General features: G+C 37.0%; 1 protein-coding gene across 4 annotated transcripts in view; it reads right to left on the bottom strand.

The window, feature by feature from the left end:
• The window catches only part of AQR (aquarius intron-binding spliceosomal factor), a 117,152-nt gene that overhangs the window by 55,750 nt on the left and 43,468 nt on the right, over positions 1-17,934 (bottom strand). For all 4 annotated transcript variants that reach the window (XM_021940400.2, XM_009209877.4, XM_021940399.2 and 1 more), the window contains 5 exons: positions 14,693-14,795; positions 12,341-12,461; positions 8,813-8,954; positions 3,958-4,136; positions 328-495 (listed from right to left, as the gene is read on the bottom strand). In XM_021940400.2, the coding sequence (XP_021796092.1) occupies positions 328-495; positions 3,958-4,136; positions 8,813-8,954; positions 12,341-12,461; positions 14,693-14,795 (713 nt within the window). The remainder of the gene's footprint in view (positions 1-327; positions 496-3,957; positions 4,137-8,812; positions 8,955-12,340; positions 12,462-14,692; positions 14,796-17,934) is intronic.

Below are 17,934 nucleotides of genomic sequence, written 5' to 3'. Positions count from 1 at the left end.
TGCCTATGGTCCCAGCTACTAGTGGGACTGAGGCTGGAGAATCGCATGCACCCAGGAGGCAGAGGTTGCAATGAGCTGAGATTGCGTCACTGCTCTCCAGCCTGTGTGACACTGTGAGATTCTGTCTCGGGAGAAAAAAAAGTTTTGAAACCATGTTACCTATATCTAAAACTGCATGGTAGGTACCCTAGACATATTTGATACAAAATCTTTTGTCAATTTAGTAGGTAAAACAACTAAAAAATATCTAAGAAGCAAAAAAGGAAAAAAGGCAAAGAAATGTATCATTCTATACACATACTCTTTCAAAAATATATGCCACCATACCATCTTCAATGACACGTCCTTTGTCATCCAGCATGCCCTGAATTTCACAGCCTCTGACATAAACCAGGCCAACCTGCTCAATAAAAGGTCTCCTCCGGTCAAACTTAGTGCCGTAAGGTTTTGTGGGACGTACAGTAATTAAAAAGCATACATCATGCTTACGAAGACCTGGTAAGACATAAAGACATTTCCATTTATTAGAATTTCATTGTTTTCAGTTTTTTGTAGGCAAATTCTTATTTGTCTCTCTACCTCTTATCTTTGGTAGAGAGATATCATGAGTGACCAACGATTATTATCGCATTGTAACACAATTATGGGCTTTTCTATAATCTTTAATACTCAATATTTCATAGCATTAATTGAAATGAAAACCTCTTTATATTAAAATTAGAAACATTCATGCCATGAATATATTACTGAATAAGCCCTCCAAGTCATGCTACAGCTCCAAAATTGGATGTTCGTCATCATTCTTATTTTTAACATTCTTAATAAGTAACCAAAAATATGGCTGGCATATAATCCATCTATAGCATATTTAGCAGGTTTTTAATATCAGTTTAAACTATCTATCAGTGTCATTCCAAAGACAGCCTAATTGTATTTCACTAAAACAGGTCAACTCAAGAATAATTCATCAAGGCAAAAAAGTATTGTTTACAGATACGATTTTGAGAAAGATGGCTGAATATATTTGGCAAATACTGAACATTTTTATAAGTGAATGTCAAGAAATAGGACACTTGTGCCAAAGTCCATAGTTTCTTGGTCACTAGACCCAATAATGAACTCAACGGGCTTCCCAGTTCCATTAAAAGTAGAGAAACTGGAAGACAAGGATATAAAATTAGACCTCACAGCATGTAATGCTACACCACTTAATCTTCATTCCATTTCCAATGCTTTTGTTAGCCATTATATGACATAAATGTAAATGTAAACAGTCTGCTTGCTCATAACCTTGTTAACAACAAACACAATGAAATCAAATCAACAATGTGGGTATATGGCCAATAGTACTGAAAATATTTTGGTTTGTTTTAATTGGGGGACTGGTTAGAGTACGGGTAAAAGTAGAAATAATAACTCTATTCATAATACTGATTTAATTATTTCCCAATAAATTCTATGCAAAGCAGCAAGAGTAGTAATAAGAATGAATGGGAACGGTTCTACTATCTGAGTTGTATTACTTGTGTGACATCTGATCTGTACAGCTCATTAAAACTTCTAAGTCTTAAAGCCAAAGAAGTGGTCCTGAGAAGTCATTTATCCTCCACCAAGATAGGAGGTACTTTTTGGCATCACTGAGGGATGACCTCTTGTTCCTTCCTAAAGCAAACCACTTTCCTCTGGGACATCTTAGATCCACATTTTTTAAAATCCTATATTTCAATGAGCTCAACTCTCTCTGTCCTTGCAACCATTTGTATCCACCCTATCCTAGCCGTGCTTTCTGGAGCAAATCTGGCATTTCCATTTCATGAATTCTGTTTCCTTAACTTTAAGTGAGAATATTGAAGAAGATAAGGGCTTGAGGTTCACACCTTTTCAAAGGGAGAAGAGGAATGTTTTATGGTATTTAGTTTAATAATCTTTAAAATTTACTTTTATAAAACAATATTCAGCCGGGCGCGGTGTGGCTCATGCCTGTAATCCTAGCACTTTGGGACGCTGAGGTGGGTGGATCACAAGGTCAGGAGTTCAACACCAGCCTGGCCAAGATGGTGAAACCTCGTCTTTAGTAAAAATACAAAAAATTAGCTGGGCGTGGTGGTGGGTGCCTATAATCCCATCTACTCAGGAGGCTGAGGCAGAGAATTGCTTGAACCCAGGAGGTGGAGGTTGCAGTGAGCCGAGATTGTGCCACTGTACTCCAGCCTGGGCAACAGAGTGAGACACTGTCATTTAAAAAAAAAAAAAAATCATTATTGTTTACAGAATCTCTCCTTTTTGCTCCCATTTTCTATTTGGCTATCCTATCTGTGATCAATATAGGGACTGGTTTTTGGCCCAGGCCTCCCAGAAAACACTTTTCTCTCCATCACACCCCAGACTATCACTCATCCCACAATGCCCTATTGTGCCCTATCTTGCCCATCAAAATGTACCCATTCCACTTCTCATTCTACCGGAGGCTGATGTTTAAAAGAAAAAAAGGCTGCCTCATGTCCTTCTGAAAGCAGTCAGTAATGGGGAATGTGGCCTGTTTTTAAACATCCTTTTGTTTTCCTTAACACCAAAATGCGGACCTCTCATCTATAAATTCCTATAGAGTCCATTAAAATAAACAAAATTCCAACCATTTACTACTTCTGGGGGTACGCAGTAAGTTATCTCAGTTTATTTCCCACTGTGTAAAACAGTGTTTAATATCTCCTTAAGCTTCAAGGAATAATAAATATGAGGTCTTCTCCAGCAACTTAATGGCTTTCTCGGGGTTCAGCAATAGTAAAGGCGCACATTATTCTGGATGAGTAATACACAGAATGAAACTCTTTTGAAGAATACAAGAGTTATAAAAACAATCTGTCACAAACTATACCCACTACCGTAGGCACTTGTTAAACATTTGGCTAGCTCTGTTGCCGGATTCCTTCAGAATTCTTTGATAACAATATAGTTCCCATGATTATAAACAGCTACACTGGTAGTAATAATTTCTGAAAACAGATCCATTAAGGGGCTATCCCTTTCCTTCTGGCATGCCAAGAAAGTAGAAGGAGGTAAAACCTACTGACTACTATTTCTCAAAACAGGGCATCAAGTAAGACCTCTCGACAGCTGGGAGAAAAATATAAAACTGCCTAATAGAAATCAGTTCATATGTCACTTCTGGCAGAGGTCCTACCACTTTAATTCTATTGGACTTAGTAATTTTGAACATATCTGCCTCCAAAACAAATTAATTTTGACATGGAATTCTCATCCTTAAAATCTCGCCTAGCAAAAAATAGGAGGAATAACTCCTTTAATTTCTTTGCAATTATTATATATCCTTGAGTACATTTGATTTCACTGATTCTTTAGCCTTTCTGCCTTAGGTGCAAATAAACTATTATTTATTTCTGAGTTGTTTCACTATAGCCCCGCCCACCCCCACATTCTTTTTGAGCTTGCCTAACTTTGATTTTGTATTTTTATTTTCCACAAAGTGTATGTATTTCTATTCTTTTCACCTTGGCTTTTATTTTTTGAAAAATACCAATTTTCCTTACTGCTCTGCATGTCTGCATGTTATATGTGGGCTTTCTCCCCACTCTTTGGTGAACACTAGTATTTTTATTCTTTTATATTGATCCCACAAATCCATAAATATTATCTTGCTAAATTTAAGACTTAAAATGCTCTCCTCTAGTCTTTGCAAACTTCAGTTTTCAAAACTTTGATATGTATGCAATTTTATCCTTTTTATTAAAATATTAAGATACCTAAATATTCTTGTATGATCCCTGGTATTTTTAAAACTAATAATTAGAAAGTTGCTATTCTTTAAATCAAATTTCAAGGATAAAGTTTAATAAAAGCTTAAAAGGATAACATTTAGTAAAAGTACTTTGTTAATGCTCTAAGTGAAAGTTCATAACAAGGCAAAAGGTAATGTCACTTTTTGAAATACAAAATTACCTTCCCATTCATCTTTGATGTGATCTCTGACATTCAGATTTATGGTAACATCTGCACGAACTCGGGTTGGCCAGTTTTCACCTATGTTGGGTTTGGCCACTTCAACAACAGTGAAAGCCACAATGGGCTGAGCCATTCGCGCCCAACCACCAAACACTACACCGCCATATTCAGATTGCCTAAAACCAAAGAAATGGATGGTTACTCAAACAAAAAATAATTTATCCCCAACTTTTAGACAAGTAAAACTAGTAAGTAGGAATACCGTTCAGCTAGTATTTAAGTCCTAATATTAGTAACCCCTATTTCTTAACTTAAACCTTTAACTCTCAAAGTATACAAAGTATATATGATAGCATGAAACAGGTACATGATAGTATGAAACAGGCAAATGTGGTCCAGAAAAGAAACAGAAGTAGAGGAATATCTCCTCCCCAACCTAAGAAAAAAGCTAACCCTATGTATGTAAGAGCTGAGCCATTTTATCAAAGAAATAAATAATGTAGCACACTTAGTTTTATTTCAGCTTTATTGAGGTATACTTGACAAATAAAAATTGTATATATTTAAGGAATACAATGTGATGTTTTAAACTATGTATACACTGTGGTATCATTACCAACACAGTTATCATTTGTGTGTGTGTGTGGTAAGAATACTTAAGACCTATCCTGGCAAGTTTCAAGTACATAAACATAATAGTCACTATGCTTTATAGTAGATCTCCAAACTTATATAGCTTGTAACTGAAAGTTTAGACCCTTTGACCAGTATGTCCCCATTTCCCCCACCTAAAACCCATAACTGCCCTTCTACTGCTTCCATGAATTTGCCTTTTTTTAGATTCCATATGTAAAGTGAGATCATCAGTTTTTGTCTATCTGTATCTGGCTTAATACATTTGGCATAACGTACTCCGGTTTTATCCACGTTGTCAAAAAAAGGATTTCCTTCTTTTTAAAAGGTTAATCATATCCCATTGTGTGTTTTTATATATGTACACACATGCGCCACATTTTCACATTTTCTTTATCCACTCAGCCCTTAAGTTGTTTCCACATCTTGGTTATTGTGAATAATGCTGCAACGAACACAAGAGTGCAGACATCTCTTCAGGATCGTGATTTTATTTCCTTTGGATAAACATTCAGAAGTGGGTTTGCTGGATCACATGATAGCTCTGATTTTTAATTTTTTGAGGAACCTCCATATTGTTTTCCATAATGGCTGTACTAATTGACATTCCCACCAATAGCGTATAAGAGTTCCCTTTTCTCCACATCCTTGCAAACACTTGTTATCTTTTGACTTTTGATAACAGTCATTCTAACAGTTGTGAGGTATGAATATCTCATTGTGGTTTTGATATGCATTCCCTTCATGATTAGTGATGTTGAACACCTTTTTATCTATCTGTCCTTTGTATATCTTCTCACAAAAAATGTTTTCAAGTCCTTCACCCATTTTTTATTGGGTTATTTGGTCTTTTGCTATTGAGTAATATGAGTTCCTTACATATTTTGGATATTAACTTCTAATCAGATATATGGTTTGCAAATATTTTCTTCCATTCTGTAAGGCTGCCTTTTCATTTTGTTGACTGTTTCCTTTGCGGTGCAGAAACTTTTCAGTTTGATGTGGTCCCCACTTACTTATTTTTGCTTTTGTTCCCTGTGCTCTTGGTATCACCCAAATATCATTGCTAAGACCAATGTTATGGAGTTTTTCCCCTGTTTTCTTCTTGGAGTTTCATGGGTTCAGGTCTTATGTTAAAATCTTCAATCTATCTTCAGTTAACTTTTGTGTATCATGTAAGATAGGGATCCTATTTCATTTTTTTACAAGTAGATATCCAGTTTTCCCAAGACCATTTTCCTTTCCCTATTGTATACTCTTGGCACATGCATCAAAGATTAAATGATTGTACAAGTGTGAGTTTACTTCTGGGCTTTCTCTTTTGTTGGTCTATGTGTTTTTATGCCACTACCATACTGTTTTGACCACTGTAGCTTTGTAATATAATTTGAAATCAGGAAGTATGATGTCTCCAGCTTTGTTCTTCTTGATCAAGATTGCTTTAGCTATTCAGGGTCTCTTAATGTTACTAATTGGCAGCTTTGTATTTCAGCTTGGAGAACTTCCATTGGCATTTATTATAAGGCAGTCTAGTGATGATAAACTCTCTCAGTTTTTGTTCTGTTCTGTTTTTCTGTCTTTATTTCTCTTTCATTTCTGAAGGACCTCTTGGTTTTATTTTATATTGTTATCCTTTTACCCTCTTCATAAAGACCGTTTCAATTGTTAATATTTTATTTTCTGTATTTTAAGTATTTCTATAAGCTGTTTCGAATACATTTTAGGACAAGCTACAATTTCAAAAAAAATTAAAAACATGCAAACAAATAATATCTATGCAAAAACCTCCTTTAGAGAGCATATTTAACTCATTTAAAAGATGTTGCTATGGATCGCAGGAAAAAAAAAAATCAAGCTAGTTGTAATAACCAGAACCACTAACATCCCAATGCCCATTCTTTCTTCTTATGTTAGTCTAACTAGTGCTTTAGTTTTTGTATTAAAAAGTTGTATTTGAGAAGTGTGTAACATAAAAACTGAAGCAGCACTCCAAAGTTAGGAAGTACTGCAGAATACGACATACCTACAAAGATAAACTGCCTCCTATGTAAAGACTTTATGTCACAACAAAAAAATTGTAGAACTTCATAACACCAAAAAGAGAAACTAATTAAAAATAAAGTTCTGCAATCAATGGCTTGGTTAGTATTGGGACAATGTCTAAAAGGAATTACTTAGTGGCTAAACCGTTGTGATACAACTTCCTATCACCTCCTCCATTTTTTACAGCTTTAATGCAGTATAGTTTACATACCATAACATTTATCCACTATAAATACACAAGTCCATAGTTCTCAGTAAATTTGCAGAGTTTTGCATTCATCATCACAAAATCCAGTTGTGGAACATTTCCAACATCTTTAAAAAGATCCCTCTTGTCCAGTTGCAGTCAATTCCTGTTACCAAACCCAAGCAACCACTAATCTACTCCCCTTACCCCTTTCTCTTCTTATATTATCTACTTGAAGTATTAAAAAGTATAGATTTCTGGCCCTTTATCACATTCTCTCTTACTGCTGGTTAGTGGGCTTCAGCACCCTGAAAACATAATCACTGGAACCATAAAATGAGTAAAAATGCCTGTTAGTTTTCATCTTCAAAATACATGAAACAGAAAGAAGCCTGGCCCCCGTTTTAGGTTTCAACATTTTTAATAATTTTCAGTGCTGGGCATTAAAAATGCAAATTTAGAAAAATCTATTATTACAAATGTGAATGAATTAGCTCCAAAAAGTCACATTTTCTTCCCCTCCAGAAAATGGTATAATTTAATTTTTTTTATTAATAGACCAAAAGAACTCAAATATTTTTGTTGCACTTGGCATTTAAGTAAAATATAAATGAATTCTATTTGTTGAATTGCCAGTTAATAAATCCCTAGTTCGCCAAATGGCCAAAATTAGGCCCAGAATCTGAGCATATAATCTCAAGGTAACCATAAACTGTAAGGAAGTTTCCTGATCAAGCACTCCCTCAGGGTACAAACAATAGGCAACAATTTCAGCAAAGCTGTGGGCAGGAATGATTAGCCAGTGGGTATACAAATTTTGCAGTGCTCGCCTGCCTACTGACTCAACTGATTATTAAGTTGAAAATGCGTTGTGTTGTATTTTATAGTCTCACCCAGAATAACTTTTCACATAATAATTAAAAAATAGAACTTTGTATGAAATGAAACATGGAAGTGAAAAAATAGATCATAATCACAGTGTCTGCGTTAGCTCTCTATAATTAGTAAGCAGAAGCCTGGAAGATACCTGAGTCAGTTCACATTCCAAAGCTGTTCAGCTTTTCACATACAATGCAGTATAATCATGTATGTATACATGGTGTCCTATTATATAATGTAACAAAAATTCACCTCATAGTATTTTACTCATTTATAATCACTTGTGATGTGTAACTTGTATCCATCAATTTCATACTTCGAATGAAATAGTGAATAAAGAGCATTTGCCTAAAGTCAGCCGTATCTATAAAACCAAATTAATCTTACAAATTCTTGTAATGCAGAGCTGCTACAACAACCAGAATGAAAGACTTTTCTTAGCTAAAGGAATTCCAGACATGAGCTAGCAGGTGGGGAGTGGAGTTTATGTGGAAGAATTCCTCAAATAACAAGACCAACTCAACTGGCCCTAAAAGTAAATCCTGGTGATTTACTTTCTTCCACAGAATCTATGGGTGGAGAGACAGAGAAGATTTTCTAACGTACCACCCCATGCAATGTGCAGCAACGGCCCTAATCCTCTGTCCATTCCCCTAGAGAGGCTGACTGAGAATACTGTAGCAACAGTGACAAGAGTAGCTGGATTAACGGAACACCCCTTTATCATAAGCTTCCTCCAGGACTTAAACTGTCCTGCTCTCCTAGTACAGGCCTGCTGGCCAACCCCTAGCCTTCCAATCAGCCTTTAAGTAAGGTCTGACCTACTCCCTCCACATTTCCCCCTTCCCTTCCTGAGCATGATGACGTCTTCTCGCTTATCCCCAGTCTCCCATCCCCATTCTCAAGTACCCAGAAATGTGGTTTATATTTTAGCACTTTTAATGTATGTTAATTCACATTTTAAAATGTCTCAAAGAGTAAATATCTCTTACTTTAGAGGGCATCTTTGTGCCAGGTATATTATTTCTAAATATACTTATAAGGTTTCTGACAGAAGTTTATTAGTCACTGTCTGCATATCTGCATTACAGGTGGAACAAATTTACTAACCATGGCTTCATTCTGCTGACACTATCTTCAATGTCCTGCCGAATTTCATAAGTTGATTCTAAGCGGAAGAGGTTAAAGTTCCTTAGTAGGTAGTCATGAAGAGTCAAAAACTGCAAATTCAATTTGGGAAGAGCAAGACAACCTGAAAAGGAAAAAAACATCCATATTTGAATTATTCTTTTTTTTTTTTTTGAGACAGAGTTTCGCTCTGTCGCCCAGGCTGGAGTGCAATGGCACAATCTTGTCTCACTGCAACCTCTGCCTCCCAGATTCAAGCCACTCTCTTGCCTCTGGAATAGCTGGGATTACAGGCGTCCACTACCATGTCCGGCTAAATTTTTGTGTTTTTAGTAGAGACAGAGTTTCTCTATGTTGGTCAGGGTGGTCTCGAACTCCTGACCTCGTGATCTGCCCACCTCAGCCTCCCAAAGTGAGGCCACTGTGCCCGGCCTGAATTATTCTTTTAATGCTCTCTGTATTAAAAAACTGGCACCACAAAACTATAAGAATCTAATGAAAGCCTGAAATGCAGCATATCTGATAACAACTTATTTTTGTTTTCACACACATGTTAAAACCAGATTAATAAATGTTGGCTATTAAGAATTAGGGGTGAGGGCTGGGTGCGGTGGCTCAAGCATATAATCCCAGCACTTTGGGAGGCCGAGACAGGTGGATCACGAGGTCAGGAGATCGAGACCATCCTGGCTAACACGGTGAAACCCCGTCTCTACTAAAAAATACAAAAAACTAGCCGGGCGAGGTGGCGGGCGCCTGTAGTCCCAGCTACTCGGGAGGCTGAGGCAGGAGAATGGTGTAAACCTGGGAGGCGGAGCTTGCAGTGAGCTGAGATCTGGCCACTGCACTCCAGTCTGGGCGACAGAGCGAGACTCCGTCTCAAAAAAAAAAAAAAAAACAGAATTAGGGGTGAGGCCGAGCACAGCAGCTCATGCTTGTAATCCCGGCACTTTGAGAAGCCGAGGCAGGTGGATCACCTGAGGTCAGGAGTTTGAGACAGCCTGGCCAACACAGTGAAACCCCGTTTCTACTAAAAATACAAAAAATTAGCTGGGTGTCGTGGTGGGCACCTGTAATCCCAGTTACTCAGGAAGCTGAGGCAGGAGAATCGCTTGAACCCAAGAGGCAAAGGTTGCAGTGAGCCAAGATCGCGCCATTGCGCTCCAGCCTGGGCAACAAGAGCAAAACTCCATTTCAAAAAAAAAAAAAAAGAATTAGGGTAAAGGATGAGTTTTATTAAGACATGTAATCTGCATCCAGTGATGTGTATGTAAACAGTACTCCTTCAAAGTATTTAAGGATACTTGTACTAATAGTTTCAAGTAGTTTAAAACTTCTTCCCTTATCACCTAATTTATATTTGGCAAATATTGAAGTGAATAATGTTACCATAAATTTAGCGCACAACAAAATTTAGCATGAACACTGAATTATTACGTTACATTGCATAAATCAATCTCTGATGACTATTATTGTGCTCTGAACTTGCCTTCTGGCTAAACTTTAAGGACAAGACATTGTTTGTATGTTATTCTAGACTCCCCCTTCTCTGACTATATAAATAAACAATATTCCTTTCATTATTCTCACTTAACACTATTTCTCTTCGACAATAAGTGACCACTTAGCAGCAATATCAAAAAGGTTTTAAAAAATCCCAAAATACATTTTACTGATAAGTCATAGTCTCATCATTGTTGTCTATACTACCAAAAAATAAAAAATAAACTTAAAGACAACAATTGATGAACAAAAATTTAACATTATTTATATTAGTAAACTCTGACTTGTAATCTAACTCAATTTCTTTCGATAGCACATTTTTACTTTAAAAAAATGACAAAATGTCAGCATTTGCAATACTCACTGAATTAACAAATCTAAGTGTTAAGTATCAATAGCTACTAGTAGTACAAAAAGAGAGACAAGCAGACAGTATGTGCCTCCTGATGAAAAAACACACCACCACCAAGAATCCTGCCAAGGAGAACCTTAGTCTGATCAAGCCTCTGCACAAAGTGGTACTAATTTGCAAGGAAAATAAAGAACAGAGGAACATGCTGCAATATGCCATGAGTATTCAATCAGAAAAATCTATAGACTGTGGGAACTCTATGATCAAACAACTCAGGTTTTTCAGCAGAAACAAAAAGAAAGAAAGGGATGTATAGAAGGTACCAGTAAAGTAAAAGACATTTTTTAAATGAAACCTTGTAACCACCTTGTCAGCTATCCCAGAATCCTCCCAAGTGCCCTTTCCTGGTTACAGCTTCTTTACCTGAAAGTAACTATTTCCTGACTTTTATAGCAATCACTATCTTGAATTTCTTTATACTTTTATCATCCAGGTGTGCATCCCTAGACATGAGAAAGCAACATATTAACCACTGTAAGAACACAAAAAGATACGAAGACTGCCTATGTTCTGAAATCTAGCACAATATTAGTGCACTGGGTCTATCGGAGTTATGGCTCTAGGATATGTCTTAGAGTAACCATTTTAAGTAAATATACCAATACTTATACTTGTGATGTCTTTAAAACAGTTACATTTCTTCTACTAATGATGCCATTGTTCAAAAAATGTCCTGAAATTTCTTTTGAAATATACCTTCAAAATATATCTGAATGCACTTTTACATATACTCAGTTGTAGCCAATTCTCATCCTCAGAGGATGAGTGAAAAGTGTTTAGATCCAAATCTGGGGAAATAAATGAACAAACTAGGCAATACCATTTTGGATCAACACTAAGGGTTTACTATCAATAAATGATAACGCCTTGTTTTGGTGATCATTACCTGGCTTTACATAGAATTCAACAGAGTCACTAAAAAAAGCCTTTGAAAAAAGCTCTATCAAACACAGCCTATCACAGTGACACAATGAAAGCTATACTTCAAGCATTATCAGGTCTCCTTGAAAACAGTCTTATGGTCGGGTGCAGTGGTTCACACCTGTAATCCCAGCACTTTGGGAGGCTGAGGTGGGCAGATCGCTTGAGCTCAGGAGTTCGAGACCAGCCTGAGCAACATGGTCAGACCTTGTCTCTACTAAAAATACAAATAATAATAGTAATAATAATAATAATAGCTGGGTGTGGTGGTGCACGCCTGTGGTCTCAAGTACTCAGGAAGCTAAAGTGGGAGGATCACTTGAGCCCAGGAGCAGAGGCTGCAGTGAGCTGAGGTTGCACCACTGCACTCCAGTCTGGGTGACAGAGCAAGACCCTGTCTCATACAAACAAGCAAAAAAACCAAAACAATCTTAGGGCTTTACAGTCATATTTCTTACAGGGCGATATGTATATAGTTAAATTTAATAAAAACCCTTAGTGCCAAAGCATTCAAAATACTAAATCTTTCCTAGCTTCTAAAGTTAACTTGTGGGCACCAGGAAATTTTCCCAAAGTACAGAGTGGACTGAAGTACACTGTCTATAATTCCAATTATAAATGACAAATCTGAAATTATTTCATTGTACAGCTGAATCCATATTTCTTTACCATACCTTCTCCAGAATAGTACTCAGTTGGGACAATATTTTCATCCCATATAATTTTCTCGGTTGGATACAAAGGCATCTGGTTCAATTGCTGAATCTGAGAAATTCGACGTTCATGACGAGATACCTAAAAGAAAGGAAACAAGTTCATGCAGAAGGTTAGAAGCATCTTTTTTCAATAAAAATAATTTATGGAAGAAGTTTCATGCCTATCAGTTATTGTAGCAGTTCAATAAGAGATTTTTTTTTTTTCCTATTTTCTCCATAGATCAAAGATGAGAAACCAACCAATGGTGATGGTCTTTGGAATCAGATAGACCTGAGTTCAAATCCCAGCTCCTCTACTTATGAGTACTGTAAAAGCTGGGCACGTTACTTTAACCTTCCCAACCTTAGTTTCCTTTTCAGTAAAACAGATAAAGTGCCACACATCTCAAGTTTCCAATGAAAATGAAATGAAATATTATGAAATAGTGTCAAAGTCCCTGGTACATGCCAAAAGTTTAAAAACCATGACACTTAGCATTAATCAATTTAAGAAAAAACAGGAGCTCTAGGTCTTGGACTATAGTTTTCATTCTTTTTTTTTTTTTTGAGACGGAGTCTCGCTCTGTCGCCCAGGCTGGAGTGCAGTGGCCGGATCTCAGCTTACTGCAAGCTCCACCTCCCGGGTTTATGCCATTCTCCTGCCTCAGCCTCCCGAGTAGCTGGGACTACAGGAGCCCGCCACCACGACTGGCTAGTTTTTTTATATTTTTTTAGTAGAGACGGGGTTTCACCGTGTTAGCCAGGATGGTCTCGATCTCCTGACCTCATGATCTGCCCGTCTCGGCCTCCCAAAGTGCTGGGATTATATGCATGAGCCACCGCGCCCGGCCTAATTTTCATTCTTATACTAACTAGCTATACCATCTAGGGAAGTTTATTAATCTATCACCTAGTCTTCTCCCTCTATGTTCCTTTCCATGATGACCTCTAGGTACCCTTAATATTAATAATCTATGTCAAATATGAAAGTAAGTGTTATGCTGAGAGAAGCAGCTCATGCCTTTAATCCCAGCACTTTGGGAGGCTGAAGCAGGCAGATCACCTAAGGTGAGGAGTTCGAGACTAGCCTGACCAACACGGTGAAACCCCGTCTTTACTAAAAATACAAAAATTAGCTGGGCGTGGTGGTGCACTTCTGTAATCCCAGCTACTCAGGAGACTGAGGCAAGAGAATTGCTTGAACCCGGGAGGCGGAGGTTGCAGTGAAACAAGATCACGCCATTGCACTCCAGCCTGGGGGACAAAAAAAAAAAAAAGAAAAAGAAAAAGAAGTGTTTATCTAGTAATGCTAAAATGACATATTCTTAAAATGTATCACATTCTCTTCAGTGAAGATAGTATAATTATAGGAAAAAACCATGATAGCTAAACAATATGTATGTTTCAACTTTTTAATCATAAATTGAATATTAGAAGAATCCGAAGCCTGAGGAAATCCTTTAGGAAAGGGAGGGAACAAAACATAATGTTGTCACACTATACATTTTAAAAATTATTTTCTTTTGTTGGAAATTTTAGGAATAAAATTCTAGCCACAAGACCTTAATAGGCACAAGATCAACATTATCCTCAAACTTATTTCCCATTAGAAGAATTCCTGAAAAAAGGCTAGGCACGGTGATTCATGCCTATAAACCTGACACTTTGGGAGGCCGAGGCAAGTCAATCACCTGAGGCCAGGAGTTCAAGACCAGCTTGGCCAATGTGGCAAAACTCCATCTTCTACTAAAAATATAAAAATTAGCCGGGAGTGGTGGCACACATCTGTAATACCAGCTACTTGGGAGGCTGAGGCACAAGAATTACTTGAACCTGGGGGGCAGAGGTAGCAGTGAGCTGAGATCACGCCACTGCACTCCAGTCTGGGCGACAGAGAGAGACTTGGTATCAAAAAGAAAAAAAAAAAAAGAAGAATTCCTGAAAAAAGTCCTCATTTCTTTCTATTGTAAAGATTTATTATTAATCCAAAAAAAATGACTCATGAGAGGTTCTACATTGTCAGAAAATAGCACAGGAATTTTTAGGAACTGAAAGAGACAATGAAGTGATTTGCACATAAATACTTGCTAATAGAATGATTCATCCAGAAAGTAGTTTGAAGAGATAAAATACTTGAGAAAAGAAATTCAAAAGATGGATGAGAAAACAAATCTCATAAAAATCAAATGATAATACAATTCCAAAAAGAAAATGGGAATTATCCACCTAATCTTTGGCCCACAAAAAAATCTATATGAACCTACATCTTTAAGAATGATTTAAAAAGGCAGGGAAAACCACATGCAAAATTTAGAGGACATTAATATTTACCAGCAATTCTAGGAGAAATTCTTTATCAAAAGTTGTGTCTTCATTTTTAGGAAGAGTTGGCAACAAGCAGAGGTATGATGCCACCTGGTGAAGTGTGTTTGAACTGCAGAATAGATAACAATATTTTATTCATATTAACTTCACTTTTGAAACATGTATTTTTACAAATAGCTTAAAAAAACAAATATAATACTATGACATGGGCAGCAAATATTAAAAATCAGCAATGAAAATTAAGGCTTTAGTGCAGGGTTCTCAAAATATTTTCTGCAAACCTTTCACTGTACTCAAGTGTGCCTTCTGGGCAGTCACCAAGAACATTTTTAAATATTAATACTGGCCAGGCGCAGTGGCTCATGCCTGTAATCCCAGTGCTTTGGGAGACTAAGGCGGGCGGATCATGGGGTCAGGAGATCGAGACCATCCTGGCTAACACGGTGAAATCCCGTCTCTACTAAAAATACAAAAAATTAGCCGGGTGTGGTGGCAGGTGCCTGTAGTCCCAGCTGAGGCAGGAGAATGGTGCGAACCCGTTAGGTGAACTTGCAGTGAGCTGGGATCATGCCACTGCACCCGAGCCTGGACGACAGAGTGAGACTCTGTCTCAAAAAAAAAAAAAAAAAAAAAAGACAAACTGTTTATACAGCCTTGGACAAATGGCATTTTTTTTTTTAATTTCAAATTTTGAATAAAATAACTCTATAACTTCAAGGAAAACAACTATCAGTACTTGCTGTCAACGATAAAATCTGAACTTCCACGTGAATGTGAAAAATTAGAATTTTGGAAAACCAGTATTTGCCACCATGAGCTTCATAGCTTTCCACTATTTAATTGGTTTCTTCACCTCCCCAAAATTCCTGTGCTAATTTACAGCGAATCCTACTCTCCATCCCAGCCCAGCAACCATAATCAGTTTCTATTTGTAATTCTGTCTTTTCCGGGAGGTCAAATAAATGGAACCACACATTAGTTAGTCTTTTTTCTTGTTTTTTGAGACGAGTCTCACTCTGTCGCCCAGACTGGAGTGCAGTGGCACGATCTCAGCTCACTGTCACCTCCACCTCCGGGACTTAAGCAATCCTCTCACCTCAGCCTCCCGAATAGGTGGAACCACAGGTGTGCACCACCACATCTGGCTAAATTTTGGTATTTTTGGTACAGACGAGGTTTCACCATGTTGCCCAGGATGGTCTCAAACTGCTAAGCTCAAGTGATCCACCTGCCTCGGCCTCCCAAAATGCTGGGATTACAAGTGTGAGCCACAATGCCTGGTCTTAGGTAGCCTTTTGAATGGCTGCTTTTACTTAGCATAATGAATTTGAGATTCACCCACACTGCATATTTATCTGTAGTTGGTTCCTCTATGCTGAGCAGTATTTCATGACATGGCTGCAACACAGTATGTTTATTCATTCAACAGTTGAGGGATATTTGTGTAGTCCAGTTTTTGACGATTTTGAATAAAGCAACTATATTCATTTTTGTACATATTTTTGTGTGAACATAAGTTTTCACTTTTCTTGAATATATCTGTAAGTGGAAAACACTGGATCATAATGTTAAGTTCATGTTTATCTTTACAAGAAACTCAAATTTTTCCAAAGTGGCTATCCCACTTTGAATCCGACCAGCAATTATGAGAATTCCAATTGCTCCACATCCTTGCCAAGAGTCAATATTATCTGTTTCAGGGTTGGTTTTTTTTTTTTTTTTTTGGTTTTGTTTTCTTTTGAGACAGGGTCTTGCTCTGTCGTCCAGGCTGAAGTACAGTGGTATGATCATAGTTCACTGCAGCCTCAACCTCCCGGGCTCAAGCAATCCTCTTATCTCAGCCTCCTGAGTAGCTGGGATTACAAGTATTGTGCCAACACGCCTGGCTAATTGTTTTGATTTTTAGTAGATAAGTGATCCTTCTGCCTCAGCCTCCCAAAGTGCTGGAATCACAGACATGAACCATTGTGCCTGGCTTTACCCATTTAAAAAAACAAAAAAAAATTCTAATAGGTATGTAGTATCTTCTTATGGTTTAAATTTGTATTTCCCCAATGACTAAACGTGTTAAGCATCTTTCCATGGGCTTACTGACATCTATTTTGGTCAAATGTCTGTTCAAATCTTTTGTCACTTGTAAATTGTTTTATTATTATAGGAGTCCCCACTTATCTGTGGTTTCACTTCCCGTAATTTCAGTTACTCATGGTTGACCACAGTCTGGAAATAGTTAAGTACAGTAGAATAAGATCTCTTGAGAGAGAGACGACATTCGCATAACTTTTATTATACTATATTGTTATAACTGTTCTCCTATTATTGTTGTTAATCTCTTACTGTGCCTAATTCATAGCTTTATCATAGGTTTTTACGTGTACATGTAAAAACACAGTATAGGGTTCAGTACAATCTACAGTTTCAGGCATCCACTGGGGTTCTTGGAACACATTTCCTGCAGAAAGTGGGGGACTACTGTATTGAGTTCTGAGATTTCTGGGTACCATTCCTTCATCAAGTATCTATTTAGCCAATATTTTCTTCTAGGTTGTAGCTTTTTTTTTTATTCTCTTATCAATGTCTTTCAAAGAGCAGAAGTCTCCTAGTTTTGATCAAGTCCAATTCATCATTTTTTGTTCCATTATGGATTGTGCTTTGGTGTCTATAGAAATCTTTGCACAAACCACGATCACAAAAAATGTCTCACATATTTCCTAGAAGTTTTAGGTTTGACATTAAGGTCTATAATCCCTTTTTGGTTAATTTATGTATATGATGCAAAGTATGGGTCAAGGTTTATACTTTGCATATGGATATCTAATTGTTTCGGCACCACTGATGAAATCCTTTCTCTACTGAGTTGCCTTGACACATTAGTCAAAACTCAACTAACCATATAAGTATGGTCTATTTCTGGACTCAATTCTATTCCATTGATCTATACATCTATCCATTTATCAATACCATAATGTCTTGATTACTATAGCTTTACAGCAAGTCTTGAAATTAGTAGAAATCTTCCAACTTTGTTCTGTTACAAAATGGTTTGGGCTATTATAGTTCCTTTGCCTTTCTATGTTATTTTTAAAATGTTTGTCAATTTCTATAAAATATCCTGCTAGAATTATGATTGGAATTAAAATATATCCATAGATTAATCTGGGAAGGATTCACACGTTGAGTCCTCTTATCCATAAGCAAGACCTAGCTTCTAATTTTTCAAATTAATTCATTTTAATTGTACAGACTTC

This window comes from Papio anubis, chromosome 7 (genome assembly GCF_008728515.1).
Source record: "Papio anubis isolate 15944 chromosome 7, Panubis1.0, whole genome shotgun sequence".
NCBI classification, from domain to species: domain Eukaryota; kingdom Metazoa; phylum Chordata; class Mammalia; order Primates; family Cercopithecidae; genus Papio; species Papio anubis.
The sequence above is the reverse complement of the archived record's forward strand: the minus strand, read 5'-3'. Positions and strand labels throughout refer to the sequence as shown.